At 42.1% G+C, this 25,171-nt stretch overlaps 1 protein-coding gene across 4 annotated transcripts in view; it reads right to left on the bottom strand.

Annotated features, from left to right (window-relative positions):
• The window catches only part of BRD1 (bromodomain containing 1), a 453,076-nt gene that overhangs the window by 409,002 nt on the left and 18,903 nt on the right, over window positions 1–25,171 (bottom strand). For all 4 annotated transcript variants that reach the window (XM_069229712.1, XM_069229715.1, XM_069229714.1 and 1 more), the window contains exons 3-4: window positions 7,329–7,485; window positions 5,607–5,735 (exon numbers count right to left, since the gene is read on the bottom strand). In XM_069229712.1, the coding sequence (XP_069085813.1) occupies window positions 5,607–5,735; window positions 7,329–7,485 (286 nt within the window). The remainder of the gene's footprint in view (window positions 1–5,606; window positions 5,736–7,328; window positions 7,486–25,171) is intronic.

Raw genomic sequence — 25,171 nt, 5'->3', positions numbered from 1 at the left:
TACTTAACTCCGATGTAACAAAGTTAGTCCCAGACAGCATTGGGACTTTGACAGGCCAGATTATGGTCAGAGCCTTCTTTTTATGATATGGAAATGTGTGAATGCAGATTGGTAGTGGGTACACCTGGAGGAAGCCGGCCTGGAGTGTGGTGGGTACCTAAGGTACTTACACCTTAGACCAAATCCAGGTATCGACTATTAGTGAAGTACAGGCAGGGTCTAGAGGCCAGGCTCTCTAGAGGTAGCTGTGGATGAGCAGTCAAAGCGTATCTAGGAGACATGCAAAGCTCATGCAAAACCACAGTAGTCACACAGCACTTTCACACATGAAAGAAAACACTCAGTTGCACAAAAATTAAGGTTCCTGATGGATGCAGACTATGCCCCATTATGGAGTGAAGATTGCAGACGGGTGTCAGTACAGGAATTCCACCAACAAGCCTTGGCAAAGGCAATTTTGTGGTTAGTGGAAAAGTGGAGCTGCCAGGAACCAGCAAGGCCCAGGTAGACTCAACCCAGGAGGGGGAGTCAGAGGGGCCTTCAGCGAAAAGAGAGCCAGCAGAGGCAGCACCCACAGGAGTCCCACGGGACAGGGACACAAGTCACAGAAAGGGATCCCACACCGCAGGAGAACCACGCAAGGGGCTGTGCGTTGCAGCAAGGAGTGCTGGGGAATGGAGCTACATGTCACATGAAGATCCCTAGGAAGAGATGCAAACAAGCCTTGGCAGCTGAAAGAGACGTGGTGCATGGGGTTACTGTACTGTTTGGAAAGGTAAAGGCTTACCTCCACCAAAGTTAGACAGCTGGCAGAGAGGACCCAGAGGACTACTCCAGACCACCACCGGTGATGCAGGATCCACGCAGCTCAAGATGAGGGGGGAGCCACGCAGCCAGTCGTTGTTGCAGCAGGTGCCAGCGGATGCAGGGGAGTAACTCCTTCACTCCAAGGGAGATTACTTCTTTCTTCTAGTGCAGAATGAAGACACGCCACCCTCAGAGGATGCACAGCCGGTGGAAATGTTGCAGTTGCAGTTGCTGCCAGGAACCCTGGAAACAATGTTGCAGAAAAGTTCTTCTTCTTGGAAGCAGAGTGTCAGGTCCTGGAGGGTTCAGTTGCAGTTCCGGAGGCCAGAAGTCGAAGTGAAGGTTGCAGAGGAATCCTACTGGAATCTTGCATGCCGAATCTGAGGACCCACCCAAGAGAGAGACCCTAAATAGCCCCGAAAGGGGGACTGGTCACCTAACCAGGTAAGCACCCATCAGGCAGGGGCTCTCACGTCACCTGCCTGGCCTAGCACTCAGATGCTCCCAGAATTCGTTGCCAACCTTGGAAACAAGATGGCAGAACCCAGGGACCCTCTGGAGGAGCTCTGGGCACAACCCCTGGGGTGGTGATGGACAGGAGTGTGGTCACTTCGCTTTCCATTGTCTAGTTTCGCGCCAGAGCAGGGACTGGGGGTCCCTGAACCTGTGTGGACTGGTTTATGCATGGAGCGCACCAAATGTGCCCTTCAAAGCAAACCAGTGCCTTGGGGACGCTACCCGTCCAACGCTAGTCACACCTATTTCCAAAGGGAGATGGTGTTACCTCCGTCTCCCAAAGGAAATCCTTTGTTCTGCCTTCCTGGTCTTGATCAGATCAAGCAGCAGGAGGGCAGAAACCTGTCTGAGGAGTGGAGGCAGCTTGGGCTGCCTGGAAAATCCCTGTAAGACTGGTGGTAGCAATGATGGGGGTCCTCTAAGGAGTCCCCTGAGTGCATGGAATCATACTTCCAATACTTGCTGCAGTATTGGGGTATGATTCCAACATGTTTGATACCAAACGTGCCCAGGTTCGGAGTTACCATTATGCACCTGGACATAGGTAGTGACCTATGTCCAGTACATGCGTTAACTGGCGTCCCCGCATTCACAAAGTTCAGGAAAATGGGCCTGGAGTTTGTGGGGAACCTCTGCTAGTGCAGGGGTGCCCTCCCACCCAGGTACCTGCACCCTGCCGTCTGGGCTGCGAGGGCCTACTATAGGGGTCACTGCACCCGTTTCACGCAGACTGCAATGGCTGGCCTGCAGAACCCTTTGCTTTGGCTGCCTATAGGTCGCAGAATAACTGTTGCAGCCCATAGGAATCCATTGATACCCCAATTCCCTGGGCACCTAGGTACCATATACTAGGGACTTACTGAGGGGGATCAGTTTGCCAATTGTAGGAAGAAAAAAGCTACAGTTACTAAAATGTACAGGACAGAGCATAACCACTGGGGTCCTGTTAGCAGGATCCCAGTGGACACAGTCAAACACACTGACAACAGGCATAAAATGGGGGGTAACCAGGCCAAGGAAGAGGGCACTTTCCTACAACAACCTATTATAGCTAGGGTTTTTTCGAATTTCCTATCGCTGGTCACAGTAATGTAAGTTAATTACCAAAAACAATTGTATTGTGTATTTTATATTGTTGACATTGTGGATGTACATGTATACACTGAATAAATATTCAAACACCAAATCCGAATACAGAAGCAGAGGAACAGTTAGGTGGGGGGCTGTGTGTATGTTGCTTTGCAGGGTGCTAAGAGTGTAATCTTTTAAAGGAGTCCACCACCTGCTGCAAAGTTGAGAAATGCAAAAGGCAACGTCCACAGCTCTGGTTCTCTAGCGTAATGAGCAGGACTGTAAGAGGGAGGAGGGTTTGCAGCTAAAAAGGTCGGTGGCTGATACTCGCACTCCTTGTAAGTTTCTTCTTTATCTAGGGCAGAGGTCTTCAACCTGTGGGGGCGAGTCCCTCTGGAGGGGCCTTCAGTGATCCCAGGCTCTGGCCAAAAGAAGCATCCTGTTGATAAAAGTAGTTTGTTTTAAGCAAAAAATAGAGCAGCAGTAAGCCACTTTGTCATGGGCCGTCACTAACACCGTTTGTCATTTATATCATGGTATCTGGGCTGGGAATAGGTGGAAAAGAGTAAGGGATCCCAACTCTTCATCAAACTTCCCCTCCCCAATTTCTGATACTCAAAGTGTAAACATGTTTACACTTTTGTACGGTCTGGCTGACCAGAAAACTATGTTTGGCAATCAGGTATTTTATTTTATTTTTAAAAGAGGTAACAGAACATAACTACAATGTTTAAATAGGTCTAGACACATATAAACAACAATATAATACTTGTGAAAGCTTCTTGGGGACACAATGTTTTTTTTTCTTTTTTTTAACATGGGGGAGGCCATTAAACACTTTGATCCAGGGTTCCCTCAAACTCGAGGGCATAGTGCACATCCAGCATGGTAGGAACGTAGGCAGTCTCCAAGGAGTTTGTCACTGAGATCGGCCTCTAGGTCAGAGTAATGTATCTGGATGGGCTAGCTTACAATCACCTTGAGGGGTGAAAAGATAGTGGTAGGAAAGACCATTGCAGACGGTTTTGTCATTAACAGTATGGAAGTAGGGACATCTCTAGAGAGGTTGTTGAGCTTGTCGTCGCTGATGATATTGCCATGGACTGTGCTATCATCATCAACAGTGCTCTCTTCACAGTCATTGACGAGTCAAAGGTCTTTTCTTCATCACTGATGAGGATGACTGAGAATGTAAGTCACCAGTGAGGACGTCAGTTGAGCCAGAACATCACAGGAAATGGATGTTTGCACAGTTTTTTTGTGCAATTTATTTTTCATTCATCCTTTCTGGAGTATGTTGAGAGAAAATGCCAGTTCTTTCCTGTGAAGAGGTCACTGCAGGTGCTTTATATAAGAAGTCAAGCTCCAGAAACTCTACATGCCTCCTATTTTGCACTGCCTTCACTGACGGGCTTGATGGAGCACCAAGTCATTCCCAGACAAGGGGACATTCCCACCTTAAAAGGGTATATTTGCTGCTTCTTCAAGACAGTGCCAACCTTATCTCCCTATCTTTCAGTTTCTTAGAAGGAAAAGTGTGAAGCCTTGTACACTGGATAAAGGCAATACATGCATTGTACATGTGGGTCAGAATAGACCTTTTTCTGTTTAGAGTAGGTTTTGAAAAGAGATTTTCGCTCCCTCTTTGTGATGGTGACAGTTGGTAACAGAGGAGAGGTCTCCTTGGCCCAGAAGCAGAGGATTTTATTTTTCAGAGGAGTTACCCTAAAACAACTCACAGACCTATGAAAACTGAAGGACAGCTGGTTCAGGCACAGGGTAGACCTACAAGATAACAGGATAAGGTCACTGAGAGGTTAGAGCAGAGCTGTCCTTGGGGACTCCCTCATACCCAACTTGTAGTAGAAATCTGAGCTACGCTGGCCTCTAGGGAAAGTGGAAGAGCTAGTACTTCTACCTCACTGGTCAAAGATTGGAATGTTTCAAATGAGATGGATGTGCTAACCAAACAACGTTGCTGAGGCCTATGGCGATTAAAACACTGTTTACTACTATTTGAAATGATGGAGGGTATTCCCAGCTTGACAATGTGTAATGATTCCAGTATGAATAGATGGAGCCTTTGTGAGGCACGTAGAGTTGACTTACTGTTTACCCCAGGATTCCGAGCCTGATGATAAGGACTATTAAAGTATGTGCATCTATAGAAGACCTACTGTTAGGGAAATATGAAGCTATAGACTATGGGTAGAGTTCAAAGTCTCCTCATCTCGCTGTCTAAACAATTTTAGTGAAGAGGCTCCACTAACAGCAACTTAACACAATGTTAAACTGTGTTTTGATCTGCGCTGCTATTTAACATTGCAAGAGAAGTCTTCCAGCCTGACGAGGGGTTAATACAAGCACGTGACTCTATGAAAAATTCTATGTTGGCTCTTTTGTTGTTTTCAGGTTGCAGATGTTCCAAAGAATATCATAATGCGGTGTTTGGAATCCATAGTTTTGAATCATTGCTCTACGGATAGGGGTGATGGATTCTGTGCCAATGTGTCTCCATACTGGAAACTGTGGGCCTATGTCAGTCAACAAAACTAACCTCTTTGGAGTTAACTGCAAAGAAAAAAATATATAGCTCATCCTTCATCTCTCAGTTTAAAAAAGAAAGATGCAAACAGAGTCTGCTTTGTCAGGCTTACGGTATCTGGTAGCAAAAACTGACTGCTTAGGTTTGCCTTATTCCAGTAACAAGCGTTTTTGATCGATATATCAATGCCATGACAAGTTTCTTCTGAGGGTCTGCTGATTCCATCGAACAACTGGAGTCTTCAAACTGGAAACATAGAAAAATCGGGAACATCAGCTTGCAAACTCATGTTTAATGTTCTTAAGTTCACACGGGGACTCATGTGGACAACCTGCATCAGTACCAGGAGAAATTTTAAATGTAATCATCCTTTCTGAGGGAGTGCTCTATGAAACCTTTACAGTTTCTTTCTAGGTAGGCAACAGTGCTTTCATCTAGATAGTGAGAGTTCCTAAGGATGGTGAGGTCAGCAGCAGTTTTCTAGATGGTGGCAGTTTTTCTGCAGGGTGTGAAGATGTGTAGTAAAAAAAAAGTAGGGCTTGAGCTGTCACAGGAGATGATGTATGCGACTTCTTTGGACAATACTTAACAAGTTTGGTTGCAAAATTCAAAATAGCAAATGAGAATAAAGAAAATGTTCTTATCCAAATTAAACAAAAACAGTTACCTGCTCTCGCTTTAATTTCTCCCGTTTCCGTATCTGTTCAATCAGCAACCGTGCTCTCTCTAGATCATGGCGCAATCTCTGACAATATTTCAACTTTTTCTTTAAAATTCGAGTCTCTTCATTTTCCCTCTACAAAAAAAAAAGTAGTTTTACACTGGACCAGAAAAGTCAATATAAAACATGCAAATCATCACATTTCAGACAAGTGTCTGGCAAGATGCAGTAAAGTATCTATTCTCGTATGATCACAACCTCCTCCCCTACAACCCCCTCCCTAACACCCAGCCTCCCCCCACCCCCTCTAACGAGGCTGCTGGTTTTTCAACACTATCACACTGGGCCTTGCCGTCCAGGCCCCAGAGTATGTTCTCTGGCCCCTCAAAGGAGTATACAACTGGCTAATACCCAACTTGTGTACTTAACTATAAGTCCCTAGTATATGTTACAGGAGATACTCAAGGCTATTACGTTGAGTGTCACTAGTGGGCTGCAGCACTTAATTGTGCCATCACTACAGTGACAATGTGAAAATATGGCTCTAGCTCTGCCATCACAGCCTAGATGGACAGATTTATAACCTGTCAATTTGACATGACAAAATAAGCCCTTTTGTCACGCCTAAACCTTCCTTTTTAGCGTTAATAAGTCACCACTTTAGAAGGTCTTGGTGGTCCACCAGGAAGAGTACAAAATAATAAAAGGAAGGCCATGCCTCCTGTGTGCTCAATATGCCCCAACAGTGAAAACTCGAAATTGCTGTTTTCACTGTAGCAAATCTAGTAGTGCACTTGCTAATATGGGGTTACATTAGCCCTCACACTAAGTGATTTATCCCATTCTAGACTACCACAGTAGTACCCCAAGGTATCAAATTTGTCATTGCAATAAACCCAACTCACTGCTGACACCGACTTTAAAGTAACTTTTAAAGTCAAGATTACTTTAGAAATGTTTACAAAGTCTAAGTGTTTTACAATTGTTCCTTTATTTGAGCCTGACGGCTCTGTGCCACAGCTTCCCAGGACTGAGCTAAGGGTTCTATTAATTAAATCTAGCTGGACCAGATGAAGATGGTGACATTAACACATGGTGAGGTCTTCCAACCAAACCACACAATAATTCACTTTCCAACGTAAGAGCTTTAATTGCCATAATTAATGTGCACATTTTTCTTGCACATAGAAACGTGACAAGATTAGGAAGACAAGGGATTATTTTACAAAATCTGAAAACATTCAAAACGTCTGAGCTCTAAATTCTACACACCAGCAGTGAACCAGTTATCTCTTATAACGACCTATGGAGAAGAGGCTGTATCCAGGAGCTGATGGAGACTGTTTCACACTGTTTTTGACCTAAACATTCCCTGAGGAACAGATGCTTGATGATGTTTTAACAAAGAGGTCCAACAATGCTGAGATTGGTTGATGGAGGAAGATCCCACGGGGGTTATTCTCTGATGGATGAGAACAACCTGGCTTGTCATAGGTGTTTCACAATTCTAAAGGAACAATGCTGAGACTGGTCAATGGAGGAAGATTCTGAGGAATTTATTCTCTGTTGGATAAGAACAACCAGGCTTGTCATAGGTATTTCACAATTTTTAAGGAATGCTATTTCATAAATATCAGGCATATTGAACACAGTGACCCATCTACACACTTAAAACTCAAAATCTTGCTATGTCAGGTATGCTATTGGTGCTCTAAAAATAAAAAATACCTGCTCCAGATATCGCTGTGACTGCAATGTTGACTGTAGCCGCCTCAATAAAGGGACGCCGTTCCTAGACAATCTTTTCAGTAACCAGTAGCTGTGTATTCTTTCCACAAACTGCTTCTTCCGTTGTATGGAAACTTCATTAATGATTTTGTTGAGACTAGAAAGGAGGGGCACACATGTAAAATTATCTAATCTATAAAACAAAATACCTACCTATCAATTTCAAAGGAAAAAATAAAAGGCTGAGGATGGAAGTCAAGTTAGCATCATATAAGAACTCTGATTGCTCACAACAGAATATGACCAAAGAAAACAACTGGAAGAGTTCACATGAAAAGACATAAACATACAATTAAGTAGTAGACAAAGCTCTATGCTGAAGAAATGAGGGTCAACAGTTTGAAATTGCAAACGCTTGTCTGGTCACTTTCCTGGGGATGAACAGCTCCAGCAGACTCCATGAACAATAAAGGACTCACAGGAAATAGGCAGCACTGGCTGAAAAAAACTCTAGTTGTCTAAAGAGAGAAAAAACTGTTTCTCCTTATGAATGGATACACACACAACCATATTCTGCTTCATGATCCCCAAACTCCATTAACTGCATCTGTGGGACCAGATTCCCAACACTGAAAACTGTGAAGTAGCACATCCTTGTTTATGGGTCACAACAATTCTATCTGGTCCGCAACTGGTATGGTACGTGCTTCAAAACTGGCTCAGCCCTCAGCAAAAGTAGACTATACAGTTACTTAATGCTCCAGTAATGAAATATACAGCCATGTACAGAAAGCAAGCCACGGCTCAACATTTAGGTAACTGACAAAAGTGGTCTCAATGTTTACCCCAAGAGGAGACTGAGTATTTTCAAAAACATACAAAATCTTGCCAGGTAAACGCCAACAACCATGCCTGAAAAGAAATCTCTCAAAAGTTAAAAGACTAACAACCTACCATCAGACAAGATATATTTAATACTGGTCTATTTAGAACTACATTTTGCCCAACCAGCCTTGTTTCACCATGGTCCAAACGCAATCTCTTTAAAACATGGCTGAGTGCTTCTTGTAAAAAATTAAAGTGTATGCAAAAAACAATAGCTGCTGTCTCACAGAAGCATGCTGAGACTGACAATCGAAGACAGAAAATATGTTTTTGGTTTTAATAAATAGCATTTGTGACCATACGAGTAATACAGAAAACAATTTTTGTTTTTTTAAACATCCTCATAACAGTGAACTGGAATACTCAAAAGTGTGAATGAAAAAATCTTATGTTAAATTAATTGACATTTACCGGTTAACATATTTTAAAGTAGGAACCCAAGCTCATGCGTACAGCAGAAAACTTCATATATAGAATTTGTTTTTAATGCAGAAATAAAATATCTATTTTTTGGTCCTGTACTTAACAGTAGTGTGAGAGGTGTGTAGGGTGTAGTGTGTATTGTATTCTGCATATGCATTTCTCCTGAAAAAGGATTACAAAAATTATGATTATATGGTTAAGAGTGTTGAAAGCAGGGAACTGGGCATTGTCGTAAGACTCTTACTGTGGGGGTAAGACTGCATGGTTTAGGGCGACCTTTTCGGCTAGCAAGCAGCACCTCACCCAACCCTAGCCAGTAAAGGTAATCCAAAAACATTACACACTGACTCCTTAGGGAAGTCGTGCTCACAGATCATACCCTTTTCTCTCAGTTACACAAAGCCTCACACATGTGAGAAAGAGATGCAGGTTAGGTTTCAATGTCTTTATTGAAGCAACTGCATTCTATGATTAAAAAAAGCAGGGGCTGCGATTATTAGAAGGAAGAAACATAATACAGTGATGTTTGTGACCATTAGAGGGAAACATATTAATAGGCCCAACATCCTGACATAATCATGAGATTTTGTAATTCCTACCTACACACTGTCTAACATGAGACAGTAGCAGTGTTAGTCATTCTGTCCGTCTCGGTCTATGGAAGGAGCCCTGAACCCATACCTGAAGGAAGGCAAGGGTTGCCTGTTGTTCTGCTAGCAGTCCTCCAGGTTGGCTGGAAAGGCAAGATCAGCAAAGCTGTTGAAGGGGCGCCAGCATAAGATGGCCCTCTACCCTTCCTAAGCTGCGTTGTGTTTATATAACAAAACGTGCTGCGTACTGAGGACAGGCAAGACGTGATGGCATGTCAATACTGGGTAAACAATTGTGTACAAATATAACAGCCTTGAGTAGGGCACAGAATGAAATGCATGCAAGGGACAGATAAACGTAGAACATGAACAGGTCAACGTAGAACTTGAACCAGTATGCTTTTCAAGAAAGTCAGCTGATAAAATATAAAACAGCAAGCTAAAAGTGAGCTGTGCTAAAATGTAATACAATGAATAAAAGCTCATAAAATGTGCACGTGTCTTAAAGGCACAGGCTATGGGCCAAAGAGCTAAAATATGGATGCCCAATGTAGGGGAAGGAACTCACGACAGCAGCAGTCAAAAGAATATTATGAAGTGTGTTTCTTTTGTAGTTTGTTTGTTTTTTCTTTTTACAAACGATATATTTGCACATTTTTACGAGACTTTTTTTTTTTTTTTTTACATGAGAGAGTTTTATATCATACATATTTACTATCTGTAACAGAAAGTGAAAATTGTTCTGCAACACGTGATTATTGGGCCAGTGTTAAACCAAGACTAAAATCCATGATTACAGTTTCTAAAGTCAAACATTTATCCGGGAAACATAGCAAAACCATAAATGAAAATTAATATTTTCCCCTAGCAGATGTAGGGATATATAGTGACCAACAAGACCCAAACGTATTTTCTATTATTGGCAAGAAATGAAAGATGCTAGTGGTGAGGACTGGAGCCTCTCATTGTAAGTAAGCAGGACAGACAAACACACACATTCAACGTACTAATTAAGCTCAGAGAGTGTGATGCACATAAATGCATTTAGGACAGGTCTTTAGACACAAACATCTAGGTGCTGCTCTATAGGACGCCTACATTTCAAAACAAATCGTAACATGTGCTGGTGAAAGGGGTGCTGGGCAGGCAAACTTAGCACATTGAAAGAAATCACTTACTAAAACTACCAGTGGCAGGTTCCAAATATGCAATAAATATTAACAGAAACAAATATAAGAACCAAATAGCACAATAGTAAGCAATGATGACTGGCTGCCACATGTCTACTGAATAAAAAGTGACTTAACTTAATTTCCATTTTCAACTTAGAAATCACTGGGCAAGAACTTCGCTGTATGGCTAAGAATTACTGACCAGGATTAATATTTAAAACAAATGCTGGTTCCCTAGAAATAAAACCTGTGAAGTTCATCTGCCAAATCTAGAGAGGCAGCTTCTCCTGCCAGGAACCTGTTAGCCAGAACCTTGACTGTGTCATAAGCCTTGACTATCCTTGTTCCACAGACAGGATCTCCATCTCTCCCTGTGCTATTTGCAGATGCTTACACCTTCATCTCGTGATCTGGACCCTCAACCTCTCCCCACGGAAGTGCGGTTCTGGCATCCAGATAAAGGGCAGAGAGAATAAGGATGTCTTCCTATACAGTCTTCCCTGTTTGGACCTTTTAGAACCTCAAATGGGAATAGTGTCACTACCAATGCCCTGTTTTATTGATTTACCCCATCTTGATTCATCCACCTGCTCCATCTCTCGTGTATATATACCTAAATGCACTCCTTCAAAGGAATCATTGACTACAGTTTGTACGTTGCTTTCCATCGTCAACTTTGATAACCTGAGTCAACACCACTGTGGTGTGGAACTCTCAGACCAAACAATAATTCTGAATATATGATGACTATTTCTATGGGATGTTCCTGCCTTCCCTGGGTACACTCCATGTAGTATTCTCTTGCCTATTAAGCATGTCTCTAGGAGTGGGGTTTATGTCTCTACTAGGTAAACATACCAGGTACTGTATTTTTACCCACTAACATTCCGTAGGGATTGCTACTTTATGACAAAAAACACCCTAAGAATGGTAAGTATCCACTTGTGTAATGGCGCCTATTCTAAGTCTAGGCCACAATACTTAATGCTTATGTGCAGCAAAGTACACTGCACTCCTGCTAAAGCTTGTCTTTGAACCTCACATACCTCAAGCCATAGCTTTAAGAAACAACATATTATATCGAACATACTTCCAACCAGAAACTCAAAAAAGTGCCCACAAATGTGGCAAATCAGACTTCTTTGCAGTCTCATTAGCATATGAAGTGCTACAGATACACAATACAACTCACTTCTTGGAAAGTTGATTGTAATCAGATGGAGAGTAAGCTGAAGACTATCCTGCTGCTCATTACATAATAACTGTACTCTTTTGTCCTCCTACATCTTTTCCACGTCTACTTCTTTATGTCTTTTCGATTCTTATAGTTCCTGCACTATTCTCAGGCTCCCAAATGTTCCTTGGTTAAACTTGCTCCTCACTTAAGGAGAACTTCATTACTAAATCTTTTACTTGCTCTTTTTAGTCATCATATATGATTTTAAAGACTTACCAAAAGGTATGAAGAAAAAGTCTGTGCTTCGACTTCGAAAAATGTGGCTCCAAGGTCACTAGAAATGCCAGCAGTACAATTTTACCTGCCGTGGGGCGTCCAGGTGCTGGATGGGTCAGGTGCCTTGTGCACTGCATGATTGGCATAGAGTGTTGGGGGGTGTGTGCCTGGAAACATGGTGCAGAGGAGAACTTTGGTACAAGTTTGGAAGTTCCCTATGGGGGCTCGGTCTGTGGGGGACCTGAGAGCAGGCGAACACAGTCGGCTGTTGTGGACCCAGGCCGTGGATCTCAGGGAAGCAGCTTTGGGTTATCGGGTGATCCATCATCATGGTTCTCGGTTAGACCTGCAAGAAGGGAGACATAACAAGGCAGCTGGTCCGCTCTAGGTGCTGGCCTCTGTGATGATGACATACTTTGACGGTTGGTCTCCAGCTGTGGTGTTGGAGCCTGGATTGGACTCAAACAAGCTTTGGTTTCTGCAAGGGTTCCGGTACCCCGGGTATCAGTGCAGGACGGCCTGGTAGATCCTGGTGTCTTCTCACTTGGTGGGGAGGCAGGTCTCTAGTTCTGGAGCACACTGCCCTCCTCCTGGGTGGCTGCTGCATCGTTGGACCTGGTGGTCAGCAAAAAAGTGAATCAGATGTTGCAGTTGGTACTTGCAAGCTACAGGGAAGTGGCTCCTCCATTCCAAGAGAAATGCTGACAGTTTGGTTTAGTGCTGGAGGCCCTCCAAGGCTTATGGAGGATGCATAGCTTCAGCACGACTCGAGATGTCGAGATTGTGGGGGACAGGAGCAGGTCACAGACAGGCTTTCACACCAAACTACACCAGCAGTCCGCAGTTCTCAATTATTAGTTTTTTATTGGTCCTTCTTCTCTTTTGTCAGACAAATCTGTTCTTCTTCTGTCTGAGGGCCACCTAAATACTCAATTTAGGGGTGTTTAGTGGAGTGTAGGGTAGTAGCCACTACGCTACTTTCACCTGAGGTGACTACACCCCATGTATGACCACTTCCTGTGGAGAGTGTGCATAACCCTCTCCCAGAATTCCTAGTTCTACCAAAAACAAGATGGTGGAACCCTTCTTTGGTGGAGCACATCAGGCTGCCCACCTGAGTGGTGTGTCCAGCTTTTCACACCTTCATGCCTAGCTAATTTCTCGCCTGTCCTGAAACCAAATGGGCCTTAGGGCAAAGGGTGGCAACTCCCAGGTTTGAGGGAAGTCGGGATCGCATATCATAGGCGGCAGGGACTTTGAAGTCCCTGATATGCAGATTCACTAGTCATCCTGATGGAGGAAGTGATAACACCTTCCTCTGGAGAAGGGATTGTTTCTGGCCTCTGAGAGCACAGGCCCTCATCTCCGGGATCAGAAACTTGTCTGTGAGGGCTGGCCAGTCAGCATACTAGAGGAATAGTAGGTTTTCAGGAGGCACCTCTAAGGTGCCCTCCGGGTGCATATCATAATAAATCCAATACTGGCATCACTATGAATTGATTAAGATGAGGTGTTTGATACCAAACATCATAGGTTGCAGTGAAGTTATTATGTAGCAGGGTAACTCGTTTTGACCACTCCATACCTTAAGATGGCTTCCCTGCTCACTTGTAATTTCTAGCAATGGTACTATATATTACAGGGGTATATCTGCTCATGCAGATATGTCCTCTCATGTGCTACAATGCACCCTGCCTTAGGGTTCCAAGGGCTGCTGTAGGGGTGACTTATATGTAGCACATTCAGGGTCTTTGGTTTGGTGCACAGGAGCATGCTGTGTCCTGTTTTAAATTATGGTTGGCACCATGTCACACAGCCTGCAATGGCAGTCTGTGTTGAATTTGTGTATGGGACCATTAGGGTGGCACAAAATATGCTGCAGCCCTTAGGTACCCTATTTAGCACCCATGCCCTAGGTACCAGGGGTACCATTTACTAGGGACCTACAGGGGCGCCGATGCCCATGCCAATTGGGTTACAATTAGACTTTACTTGTTTTAGGGGAAAGAGCACTGTCACTGAGGTCTTATTAGCAGGCATCTAGTAGTTCTAAAGGGGGTAAAAATTGTGGGGGGCTTGCAACTGCAACAAAATTCCAGTTTCCTACACTGAATACCAATGCCTCAGAGATGGAAAAATCGAAATAGAAACCTGTCCATCACCAAACGCTCTGAAAACACCAAGAACCAAAAAACTATGAAAAATTGACTTGACTTGAAAACCTATAAAGCCTGAAATTCTCCCCAAAAATATCTGCCATATCCCTCTAAAACCAAGGTCAGTGGTGCCACAGATTTAAACTATATACATACAGATTTAAACTACAGACCCCGAATTCTGATAAATACAGTTCAAGTGTTTCCTGTGAACCTGCTTATAGACCAGATGAATGGAAAAATACATCTTAAGATGATGGTAAACCACTGTGGGTTACAGTTGACTTCATTGTGAAACAAATGGGCTCTATCAATTGGTCTACGAATGGCTGATGCCCGAAATGGAAAATGTTTTCCACCACTAAGTGGCAGAATAATACAAAGCATGCTAACCTAGAATAGATTCACATTGCAAAACCTGCTAAAACGTTTAAAGGGGAATGCTCAATACTGCTGTAAGTTAAAATGTAAGGGGTGGTTGGTGGGCTGATATCAAAAACAGCAGAGCATGGATGATACTCAGGGGTGTACGCCCCTGTCTCTCTCCCCAAATATTAAACATTATAGCACACAGGGCATTAGTGCAAGATTCCCTCATGCATAAATGAAAAGGAAAGGTACATGTAACCTCCAAAAACCCTCAGCAGGCACTTACACTTCTCTAACCCAATCTTCCTCAAGCAACCTGGAGAACCACTCTACTAGTGCTCAGAACAGGAATGCAGGCACCTAAAGTCTATTAACGCCCTTCTACCGGTCCTTCATCTTTCCACTGAACCCGACTTCAGCTCACCAAATCTAACCCTCTGCTGGCTTTCAAGGGACTCATGAGACTTTTATGTAAACCCTTAACTCACCCTTTCTTTCAATATGACAGCCCCCAGCGACCAATCAATGTACCGCCCACCACTCTAAAATCTCAGCGCTCCTGAAAGCACTTAATGTCCCTCAGACCCAGCCTGCCTTCCACCAGGACACTCAAGGTCTCTTCAAACGGTTTCTTAAAGACAATCACCTAGACGTGAAGCACACCTTTGTCTCTGCTAACTGTTGGTTATCTTTTAACTATTACTGCTAGCCCTCAGAGCCTCACTCTGATGCAATCCGAACATCAAGTCCTTCTTTAGTCTCCTTCCACTAGTCCACAGACCGTGTTTTTTATCCCTTTACAATGCAAGCAACTTGCATCCTTCCACTTTGCAGACCAGTGACCTTGCAGGAATCTGTATTCTAGGCAGTTCACTTATCTGCAGCTCCTCGGCTACCATCTTTGCTTGAAGTAAAATCCAGACTTTAAGCCGTGCCTGGTCATGCACTGTACAAAGATATTGTACATATACACATAAGAGCATTCACACATGTTACTGTTTTTTTGCATGAACCTTTAACCGCAGCCATGGAGTAAAGCAGTAATGTTTAAGGTGCACAGCGCTGTCTGTAGCCTTCAAGTCACAGGTTCAAATGCAAAAAAGATTGGTGGGTTCATGCAGTTATAACAAAGGTCCTTGCTTAACAAGTTACCGTTGTGAGAAATAGTTCATTGTTTATGCACCCTCTACAAAAGTATGCATGTGATCAACGTGACGTAAGCTTGAATCCTGGTAGAGCTTTAATCTTCAGGTGTGACTAAAATTTATAATATTGAGTTGGGTATTATGGCAAAAACATTTCCGTGAGCATTGCAGACTGTGTAAATTATCATTATTGGTATAATTATACATGCATGCATGCATGTATGCATGGAATATTGAATGATGCTGAACAAATGAAGGTAGTATGCAACATATCAACTCATTCTTTCTCTGCTTACATCAGTAACGTTTTCCTTGGTAAATTCTTTGACAATAGCTTTAGGTTACTTTGAGAAGTTATGAGGCACTGTGAAACAGTTCCAACTTCAGAAAGAAAATCAGTCTGAACAGGGTGTTGAAATGAGGGGACAAGAGCATTAATATTTGGAAAAATCAAACCTGTTTTTTTCAGAGAAGTGATATTTGGCAAATGGAATCTGGTTTAGGAACCAATGTTGAACTGTTCTGTCTGTAAACACCTAGGCACTTTTGGGAATTATTGTTTGATTTAGTCATGACACTTAGTACTATTCTCCAAGATTACAAACGTTTACTGTAAAAAACTAGATGACCATTACTTGACTAAGTAACTAAGTGAAAAAGTCTTCCCCCTGGTTTGTACTTGAGCCTGTCAGACCTAAAGTATGAGAACGCATAACAGCATTCTAAGGCATGCTATTAAAAAAGCTACGCACAGGAACTTTAAAGGTATTCATAGACTCAAATCCACGCTCGACATAATATTCAATCTTCATACAAACATGAGAAATTGTTACAGACGGCCTCTTGAAAAATGATTACGTGGACAAATGGAGCAGACTTCATTAGGGCATTAAACAATTTTGTCCTCATCATAACATTTTAAATCAATCAAATTAAACTACACATGACATCAGTAAAAATCACTAGGCGTGAGATTTTCTTAATGTTTTGCTTATACTACAAACAAGGGGGTGAGGTTAGCAGGCTTCTAACAGGCAGGGTAAAATAGGTAGTAGCCCCGGAGGCTGCGGTCTTCATTGTAAACATCAAAGGAAAATGTAATTTCTAGAAATTCCGAAAAATATCAAAGAACCTGGAAACAGCCAAACCGTTACCAATAAGACACAAATAAATATGCTTGTTAAAAGACATCTCTTTCTCACATCCGAAAATACCTACAATAAATAAAGAATCTAAAAGGGCTATAATACCTGAAATATATAGAGTAGGGGGACGGTCCCTCCTGGCATGGACTCAACCACCGCCCATATCTTCAGGCCAGTAGTTTCCTCCAATCTGACCCCCTTGTGGTTGCTGGGGAAGGGAGACACCATGGATAAGTCACAAAATAAGATGACTGACGTTGGTGGGCAGCCCCCCTGCTCCTTATATATATCATCGTCCCAGAAATAATCCCCTTTGTGCTGCCTTGGTTTGCTGTAGAGTTTAAAGAAAGCATGTGCTGCTGTTTCAGAAAGCTGTAGCAACCAGGCCCTACATAGCAGACTCTACAGAGGTAGAGAAGGCAGCAAGTGACTGGGTTGTCAAGTTGCTCTGTGAGGCCAGAGTGGCTGGGGAGGAAGGAGAGGAGAGATGGAAGGGCCTTAGGGCAATGGGGAAAAGTGGAAAATCTGTGCATGATTTTTTTCCCCTTGCTTCTTATGGCTATCACCCCTGCATCTGCCAAATACTACTCCCACTGTTCCCCAGGAGTATGCTCTGGCCGGGCACAGAGTGGTCTTCCTTTCTTTATTATGACACTCTATTTCTAAACAATGCACTACATTTGACATATTCTAACAAATTATGACTTCCTTGGTATTTCGTGGCTACCTCTTGCTTACAGGAAACATCTTTAGTATTATTTGATTCATATTCTCTCCATGCATATATGTAATTACTCTATAAAACTGATATGGCTGTCAACATGGTTTTACTAAATGAAAGACCGATAATGGGATGGAACTGAACTTTTACCACTTCGATGAAAGGCTCATCTGTACAAAGAAAATCTATGTTTTATTAATGAAACGCCAGTCTAATATAATGGGGCTGAACTATTAATTCCCAATTATATTGTAATTTTGTTATGATGACTGTGGGCTGAGTTTAGACCAGTTATTGGTAATGAATGATATGTCCTTTGGGCAGAGTTCTCCAACAAGTAGAGTGGGAGCTCCTGGTAGCTCTTCAACCACGTGTAGCTCCCTGATATGTAGCTAAACCCAATATATGAAAATCTTTTGTTTGGTTCAGTTAGGTGTTTCCAAAACTGAAAGGCTATATTTAAAAGCAAAATATGTCTATTTTCAAAACTGCTAAGTCGATATTTGTAATACAAAATATTTAAGGCAGATGTATAAATGGTAACTCGTGGTGCAGTGGGGTCCCTTGTTACTGATTTTTTTGTTAGGTGCTACTGGGCACTGTGTATATGATTGCAGTAAAATGAAAAGGCATTTAAGTTTAAAATGTATTAAGCTTGTTTTGCTGGAGATCTTGCGTAATGCACTGAAGTTGACAGTACTAGATGAAGAGAGCTGCTCCTTGGGCAGCTACTCCCAGGCAACCTGAAATGTCTAATTGACATCTGACATAAGGGATCTTTTTGTGGAACACAAAAATCAGAAACTGAGTGGGAAGGAAGGTTTCTCAACACAAAGACTGTTTTTTCCTCCTGCCTCTAAAGTATCATCTGCTACATAGCTACCACTTTGAGCAGACTGGGGACATTTCGTCCCGATATGGTCCCCTTGGAGCACCTCAACACCATACAGACATCATGGAATCACTTTGTGGTACAAACAAATAGCAAAAGAGTGGGGAAGTTTATCTGCAGGCAGACCTTGCCTTTCTGACCTTTACTGAGTGTCTGCATTCCACTTCTCTTGGAGAAATCATTGGGTGTATAATCTGACTATGCCCTTTCAAGCTACCTGACCTGCAAGCTAGACACTAGAGATCTTTTTTTGTGAAGCAGAATGAGAGAAACAGTGGGGAGCTGGCCTTCAGGGAACAAGGCATGTCTCTCTAGCTTCTACCCTGCATTTCACTCAGCTAAAGGAGAAAATCACTGAACTGTCCTACCATTCCAAAGTCTAGGTGAGCCAAGACCCCAATGGAAGATAATTTATTTTCTACAACAGTGAAGTTGTCTACTTGGCGTACACTAAGGCTCCCTTGTATCTCTTACCCTTTCTTTCAAACACCACTGTTAAATGGAGACTATATACGTAGATAGTTATATAGCAGTAGAGCAGAAAAGAAAAAACGGCATCCATGTGCTGAGAATTTGACACATTGGGGGTGTCGTGTTTTGACAAGTAGTATGTCTGCTCTTATTAGCCCCAAGTTTGCTTGGTACCCAGGAAAACATACCAATCAGACATATTTGTGAAGATGAGAAGTAGGTATGCGGAAGATCTATGGAGACTTGCCTGTATTGCTCAAATTTTCCTTATTCCCATTACACTGCAAATGTCAAACATTGTGGAAAGCACTGCTTATTCATAAGTATTTAGCGATGAAAATAAAATTCACTATCAAAGACACAAGTGCAATCATCCTGCATTTACACGTCACATAAACAGTTGTATTCTGAATGATAACCAAAGAAAGGCTGCTGTCGTTTGTGCTACATGACAAAAGACTTACATGCTGGAAGTGAAGTCCCAGGAGGGAGGGCTTACAGGGACAGTTTGGGTATCTTCCAAATAAACCAGGAGGCATAGGTCAGCCAGCGTGAAATGTTTGACACCAATAGAGGGTTGAGTATGTTCTATCTTTTGCAGCTCGTGACATAAAAAACTGTTTAGAATAACGCCTATTCCTAAACTCAAGATTCTTGGGTACATAAAAAAAAAAAACTCATAGCTTTTACTCTGTTAAAAGTCATTATCAAGTGATGGATGACCACTACACAGTGAAAAACTATTGTGGGTAACTGCTCAGCTACTGGCTCTGAAGCTCATAGTGTTGTGATCATCTTAAAACACTGTATATCTTTGCAACCAGAACAGTACGAAAGATTAAACAGTATACTGTTGTGGTGCACTGGCCTTTGTGAAACATTGTACAGATGAAATCTAGCTTCTTGTTTTTCTTTTTGCCCCATTTACCTTCACTTTTCTGTTAACTTAACAATTTGTTTCTTGGGGAAAACTGTTTCCTGGGGTACCGCGTGGATTTTGCACTTGAATCTCTCACAAATTCCAAGTAGACAGAGATGGTAAAATTAGGGAAGACTGACCCCGCTTTAAAAAAAAAAAAAACCTACAAAAAATGATTTTTTTGCCTCTTGTTTCTTTTTCTGAAAGCTGGGAAGAGGGCAGTCTTAGCATAGCAAGCTTTCTGTTGATGGCATTTTAAAGGAAGGGGTGGGTGGGACTCACTCGCACACTCGCATTTTGGCTGTTTCCATAGGCCTTTCCAGGTTGTAAACAAACCTGGACCCTGAAAAAATGCACACCATGTTAGGGAAGAGGTAAGCATTTTTTGATCTATTGTGGGGATAAGGTTATAACGGTGGAAGCAAGGGAGGACCCAAATATCAATGCGTTCCCAGCATTCTAGGGGCGAGAAAGAGTAATCAAGTGGTCAAAATAAATGATTTTAGGACACCAGCCGAAATCTTAATAAACTTGCTCCAGAAATTCTGTCTTCAATGTGCTTAAAAACGAGACTGCTCAGTCGCTATTCTATAAAAAAAATGTAATGAACCTCCAAATCGACCTGTCACAGTACACAGATATTTGCAATGGATGAACAGTTCTATTTATGTTACGGTGTGCTTAATGCAAAATCCAGGATAATAAGTAGTCCCTTGCCAATTAATTTTGGCACCTAAACAACTTTGGGTAAGAATCATTACTGGAGATTACTGCATGCTGTTGCCACCGGGTAGACACTTCATGTGTCAGACACTAAATATTTCTTATGTAGCCGCTGATTTTTGTCCCAGTGTGTCATTGGCGGATTATTATCTGCTGAGTCAATTGTGTTTTATTAACTTATTAAACTGTTCCCGGTTTACTTAACGTGACATATGATGTAGTACGCTATAAAATATGTTATTGTTTCTATAATGTTTTACTACCCCATTGCCGAGACCACAAAGCACTCTCCAAGTGGTTGAGTAGGTAGTCACCTAAACTTTCAATGCAAGGATAAGAAAAAGGTAACGACTGATCTGCCACCTGCTAGAGTTCCGTTTTTTTGTGATTCGCATAAGGCCCAGAAAGAATGAAACCTTCGGAGAGGCAAATGTAATAATGGATTGCCTTTGATATTCAATAGCACCATAGGCTCTGCAATATAGTGGCAATCAATAGCATCCACTATAAATACTGCCCAATAACCAATTATCGCTCCAGGGCGCAGACAGAGTGCCTCACTATCTTCTCCAAAATCTACAAAAAAATAGACTGTAGAACGTGTAGAGGATGCTACCACAGCTACAGCACATTCCAACAGACATCATTTTAAAGTGAATCATGCCATTAAGTTCAATCTCGGAGCCCCAGCCTCTATCTAAGTGTAGCATTCTCTGAGGAATAGAAGGCAATCTTGAAACGTCTGATAATCTGTTTCACCAGTAGGTAAACCAGATATCAGAATGTATATCTTGGGTCATTCTGCATATGGCTTTTTATAAGCACTTTCTAGATACAGAGAAGTTTTAGGAACAGAAATAAGAGCACTGGCCACACATTGGAATATTCTGCTTCTGAGGAGACATAATACAACATCCAGTGATGTTTATCATCTTCTGGAGGGGGCATGGGGGAACACACTACCAGGTGCAATGGCCGACCCTGTTCCTTTGTTCTTGGGGAGGAGAACAACAGCACCATTTCTCCAGGAAGGAAGAGGAAGAGGAATTGTTAGTGGGCCAGAAGTTAATACAGTAACCATCCATTTACAGATGACAGTACACAATGCATGGGATATTTATCCCTATACATACATATTCCTGATCCGAGTGAGCTTATGGCAGCCCTCAACAGAATCATACCAGCCCCCAAACTACTCTGAGTACTGAGAACCACTGGTGGTATTACCTATGATTATTTTTGTATGGAAAAGTGGGGTCATACGTAACCAAATGTAGCCTCTGGGGCCTATCAGTGCAGCATATCTAAACAAACATGGTGAGGTCTGTCTGCTGTGGTGCTTGTTTGTATTCTGTGCCTGCAATAGATAGAGGGAGTGCAGAATTATTAAGCAAGTTGTATTTTTGAGGATTAATTTTATTATTGAACAACAACCATGTTCTCTATGAACCCAAAAAACTCATAAATATCAAAGCTGAATATTTTTGGAAGTAGTTTTTAGTTTGTTTTTAGTTTTAGCTATGTTAGGGGGATATCTGTGTGTGCAGGTGACTATTACTGTGCATAATTATTAGGCAACTTAACAAAAAACAAATATATACCCATTTCAATTATTTATTATTACCAGTGAAACCAATATAACATCTCAACATTCACAAATATACATTTCTGACATTCAAAAACAAAACAAAAACAAATCAGTGACCAATATAGCCACCTTTCTTTGCAAGGACACTCAAAAGCCTGCCATCCATGGATTTTGTCAGTGTTTTGATCTGTTCACCATCAACATTGCGTGCAGCAGCAACCACAGCCTCCCAGACACTGTTCAGAGAGGTGTACTGTTTTCCCTCCTTGTAAATCTCACATTTGATGATGGACCACAGGTTCTCAATGGGGTTCAGATCAGGTGAACAAGGAGGCCATGTCATTAGATTTCCTTCTTTTATACCCTTTCTTGCCAGCCACGCTGTGGAGTACTTGGACGCGTGTGATGGAGCATTGTCCTGCATGAAAATCATGTTTTTCTTGAAGGATGCAGACTTCTTCCTGTACCACTGCTTGAAGAAGGTGTCTTCCAGGAACTGGCAGTAGGACTGGGAGTTGAGCTTGACTCCATCCTCAACCCGAAAAGGCCCCACAAGCTCATCTTTGATGATACCAGCCCAAACCAGTACTCCACCTCCACCTTGCTGGCGTCTGAGTCGGACTGGAGCTCTCTGCCCTTTACCAATCCAGCCACGGGCCCATCCATCTGGCCCATCAAGACTCACTCTCATTTCATCAGTCCATAAAACCTTAGAAAAATCAGTCTTGAGATATTTCTTGGCCCAGTCTTGACGTTTCAGCTTGTGTGTCTTGTTCAGTGGTGGTCGTCTTTCAGCCTTTCTTACCTTGGCCATGTCTCTGAGTATTGCACACCTTGTGCTTTTGGGCACTCCAGTGATGTTGCAGCTCTGAAATATGGCCAAACTGGTGGCAAGTGGCATCGTGGCAGCTGCACGCTTGACTTTTCTCAGTTCATGGGCAGTTATTTTGCGCCTTGGTTTTTCCACACGCTTTTTGCGACCCTGTTGACTATTTTGAATGAAACGCTTGATTGTTCGATGATCACGCTTCAGAAGCTTTGCAATTTTAAGAGTGCTGCATCCCTCTGCAAGATATCTCTCTATTTTTGACTTTTCTGAGCCTGTCAAGTCCTTCTTTTGACCCATTTTGCCAAAGGAAAGGAAGTTGCCTAATAATTATGCACACCTGATATAGGGTGTTGATGTCATTAGACCACACCCCTTCTCATTACAGAGATGCACATCACCTAATATGCTTAATTGGTAGTAGGCTTTCGAGCCTATACAGCTTGGAGTAAGACAACATGCATGAAGAGGATGATGTGGTCAAAATACTCATTTGCCTAATAATTCTGCACTCCCTGTATAAGAGAAATGTACCGACTGTAAGCCTCAAATCAATTAAAGTATATTAATCGGGAAAATGATGGGGTTTCCAAAAGACGATACAAAACTGTCAATTGATCCAAGGAACAGGTTGTGACTCTCCTTTATCACATGGAGCATTTATGACTGGCAAAGATATATAAAGCCAGACAGCTAAAAATGCATATGTATGCTTTCCAAGACTATCCAAATGAACAGGGCTTAAGATTTTGAGTATTTTGTTTCGTTTTTGTCTTTGTTGTTTTAGTATAATGGTAGCACAACCAGACTAGTGCTTCAGAGAACTTGGGAACCAATTATTAATGTGGAGATGCCTATCACTTGAAAACACAACTGTTAACATGTAGTGGTGTAAAATGTTTTCTGCAGAGGTCTGCAGTAGTATGCTGGCAAAGTTTCACATTTGCAAAGTCTCATATCTGCTACACTTGCTTAAAGAATTTACATGATGTAAAGACGATTGATAACGGGGCACAAAACCCCGGTTTTCCTCCATTTAAGTATTGTAATAGTTGTTACTGCAGATTCGACCCACAGCAGCCACAATGGAATAGCTGACAACTCAAAAAAGAAGATGAACAGAAAAAGTGAGGTAGAAATTACAATTAAGTTATTACAATGTTTACTAAAAGGAGTAACTTATTGTTATATTGCTCAAAAGTGACAAAGCATTTATAAGGTGTTATACGAACACAGTGTTCTATTGGCACCCAGTATGAATCTCTCTTTATGCTGCATTTCCATTTTTCAGTTAATCATAGGAATGTATTGCCCCTTATTTTGCAACACAGCTCAGATTAATGTTATCTACTAGATTTTACAATGTTCCACTACTGGAAGACAATGAAAATGTCATTATGTTGCCCGACACTTAGCAGGAGGGAAATTATGACATTTGTACGTGTAATCGCTTCAATCGTCTTAACATTGACAACAAGCAATGGCAAAGCCAACAGGTTTCATGGCTGAGACCCACTGGCTTAGCCAATACTTGTTTTCTAAATGGGAGTCATTTCACTTTTCAGAAAAGGCACAAAGCTACTAGAGGAGTACACAAGGAGCCTGTTGCAGCAGTTTCTTAGTCGAGGAGGGGAGAAAGAGAAATACTTGTAAAAACGCCCAGATTCTAGTTAATGGGAGTCATACCACCATTAGTGCAGGCAGCTAGATCCTCGTAGGTCGAAGATTCAAGAATATCTTCCATAAAAAAGAACAAGAACGTTTCCCTAAGAAATAGGGTTCAGGATCAATACCCTCCTTTCCTTTTAAGACAAGCATCTGACCAGATCTTGGCAAGTAACAGAAAAGGAACTAAACACACAAGAGGGCAAGGGGCCCAACAGAGCAAGGAGAAAGAATCCAGAGAATGGATCTTATGGACACTGGAAAGAAAACATATAGGAATGGCATTTTGTTCCCATTAGGAGGCAGAGGAATCCAAAACTTACCAAAATATCTGACAAACGAATATGTGCTTGCAAGCTATTGTATTGTATAGCCAGGGCCACTGAAGATACACAGCAGTGAAGGACCAAAATATGCATTAGTTTTGACGAAATTGTACAGCAGGAAAAGTCAAATTATCAAGTGCATTCTGTGGTTGTATTATTTCAACACTGTCATTTAACAGCACATTAGTACTGGCTGAGCGAAGGTTTCACTTCATTAAACACCCGAGTACAACAATCAGCAACAGAGAGGGTGTCAATTAATCTTTGGTAAAGGGGACGCCACTGTGTTACACCAAGTGACACTTTTTAGTAAAATAACGTTTTATACTTTAGACTAGAAAGTGATTTATTGGCAAGTAGTAATTCCATAATTA

The sequence above is a fragment of the Pleurodeles waltl genome, chromosome 4_1 (genome assembly GCF_031143425.1).
Source record: "Pleurodeles waltl isolate 20211129_DDA chromosome 4_1, aPleWal1.hap1.20221129, whole genome shotgun sequence".
NCBI lineage: Eukaryota > Metazoa > Chordata > Amphibia > Caudata > Salamandridae > Pleurodeles > Pleurodeles waltl.
The sequence above is the reverse complement of the archived record's forward strand: the minus strand, read 5'-3'. Positions and strand labels throughout refer to the sequence as shown.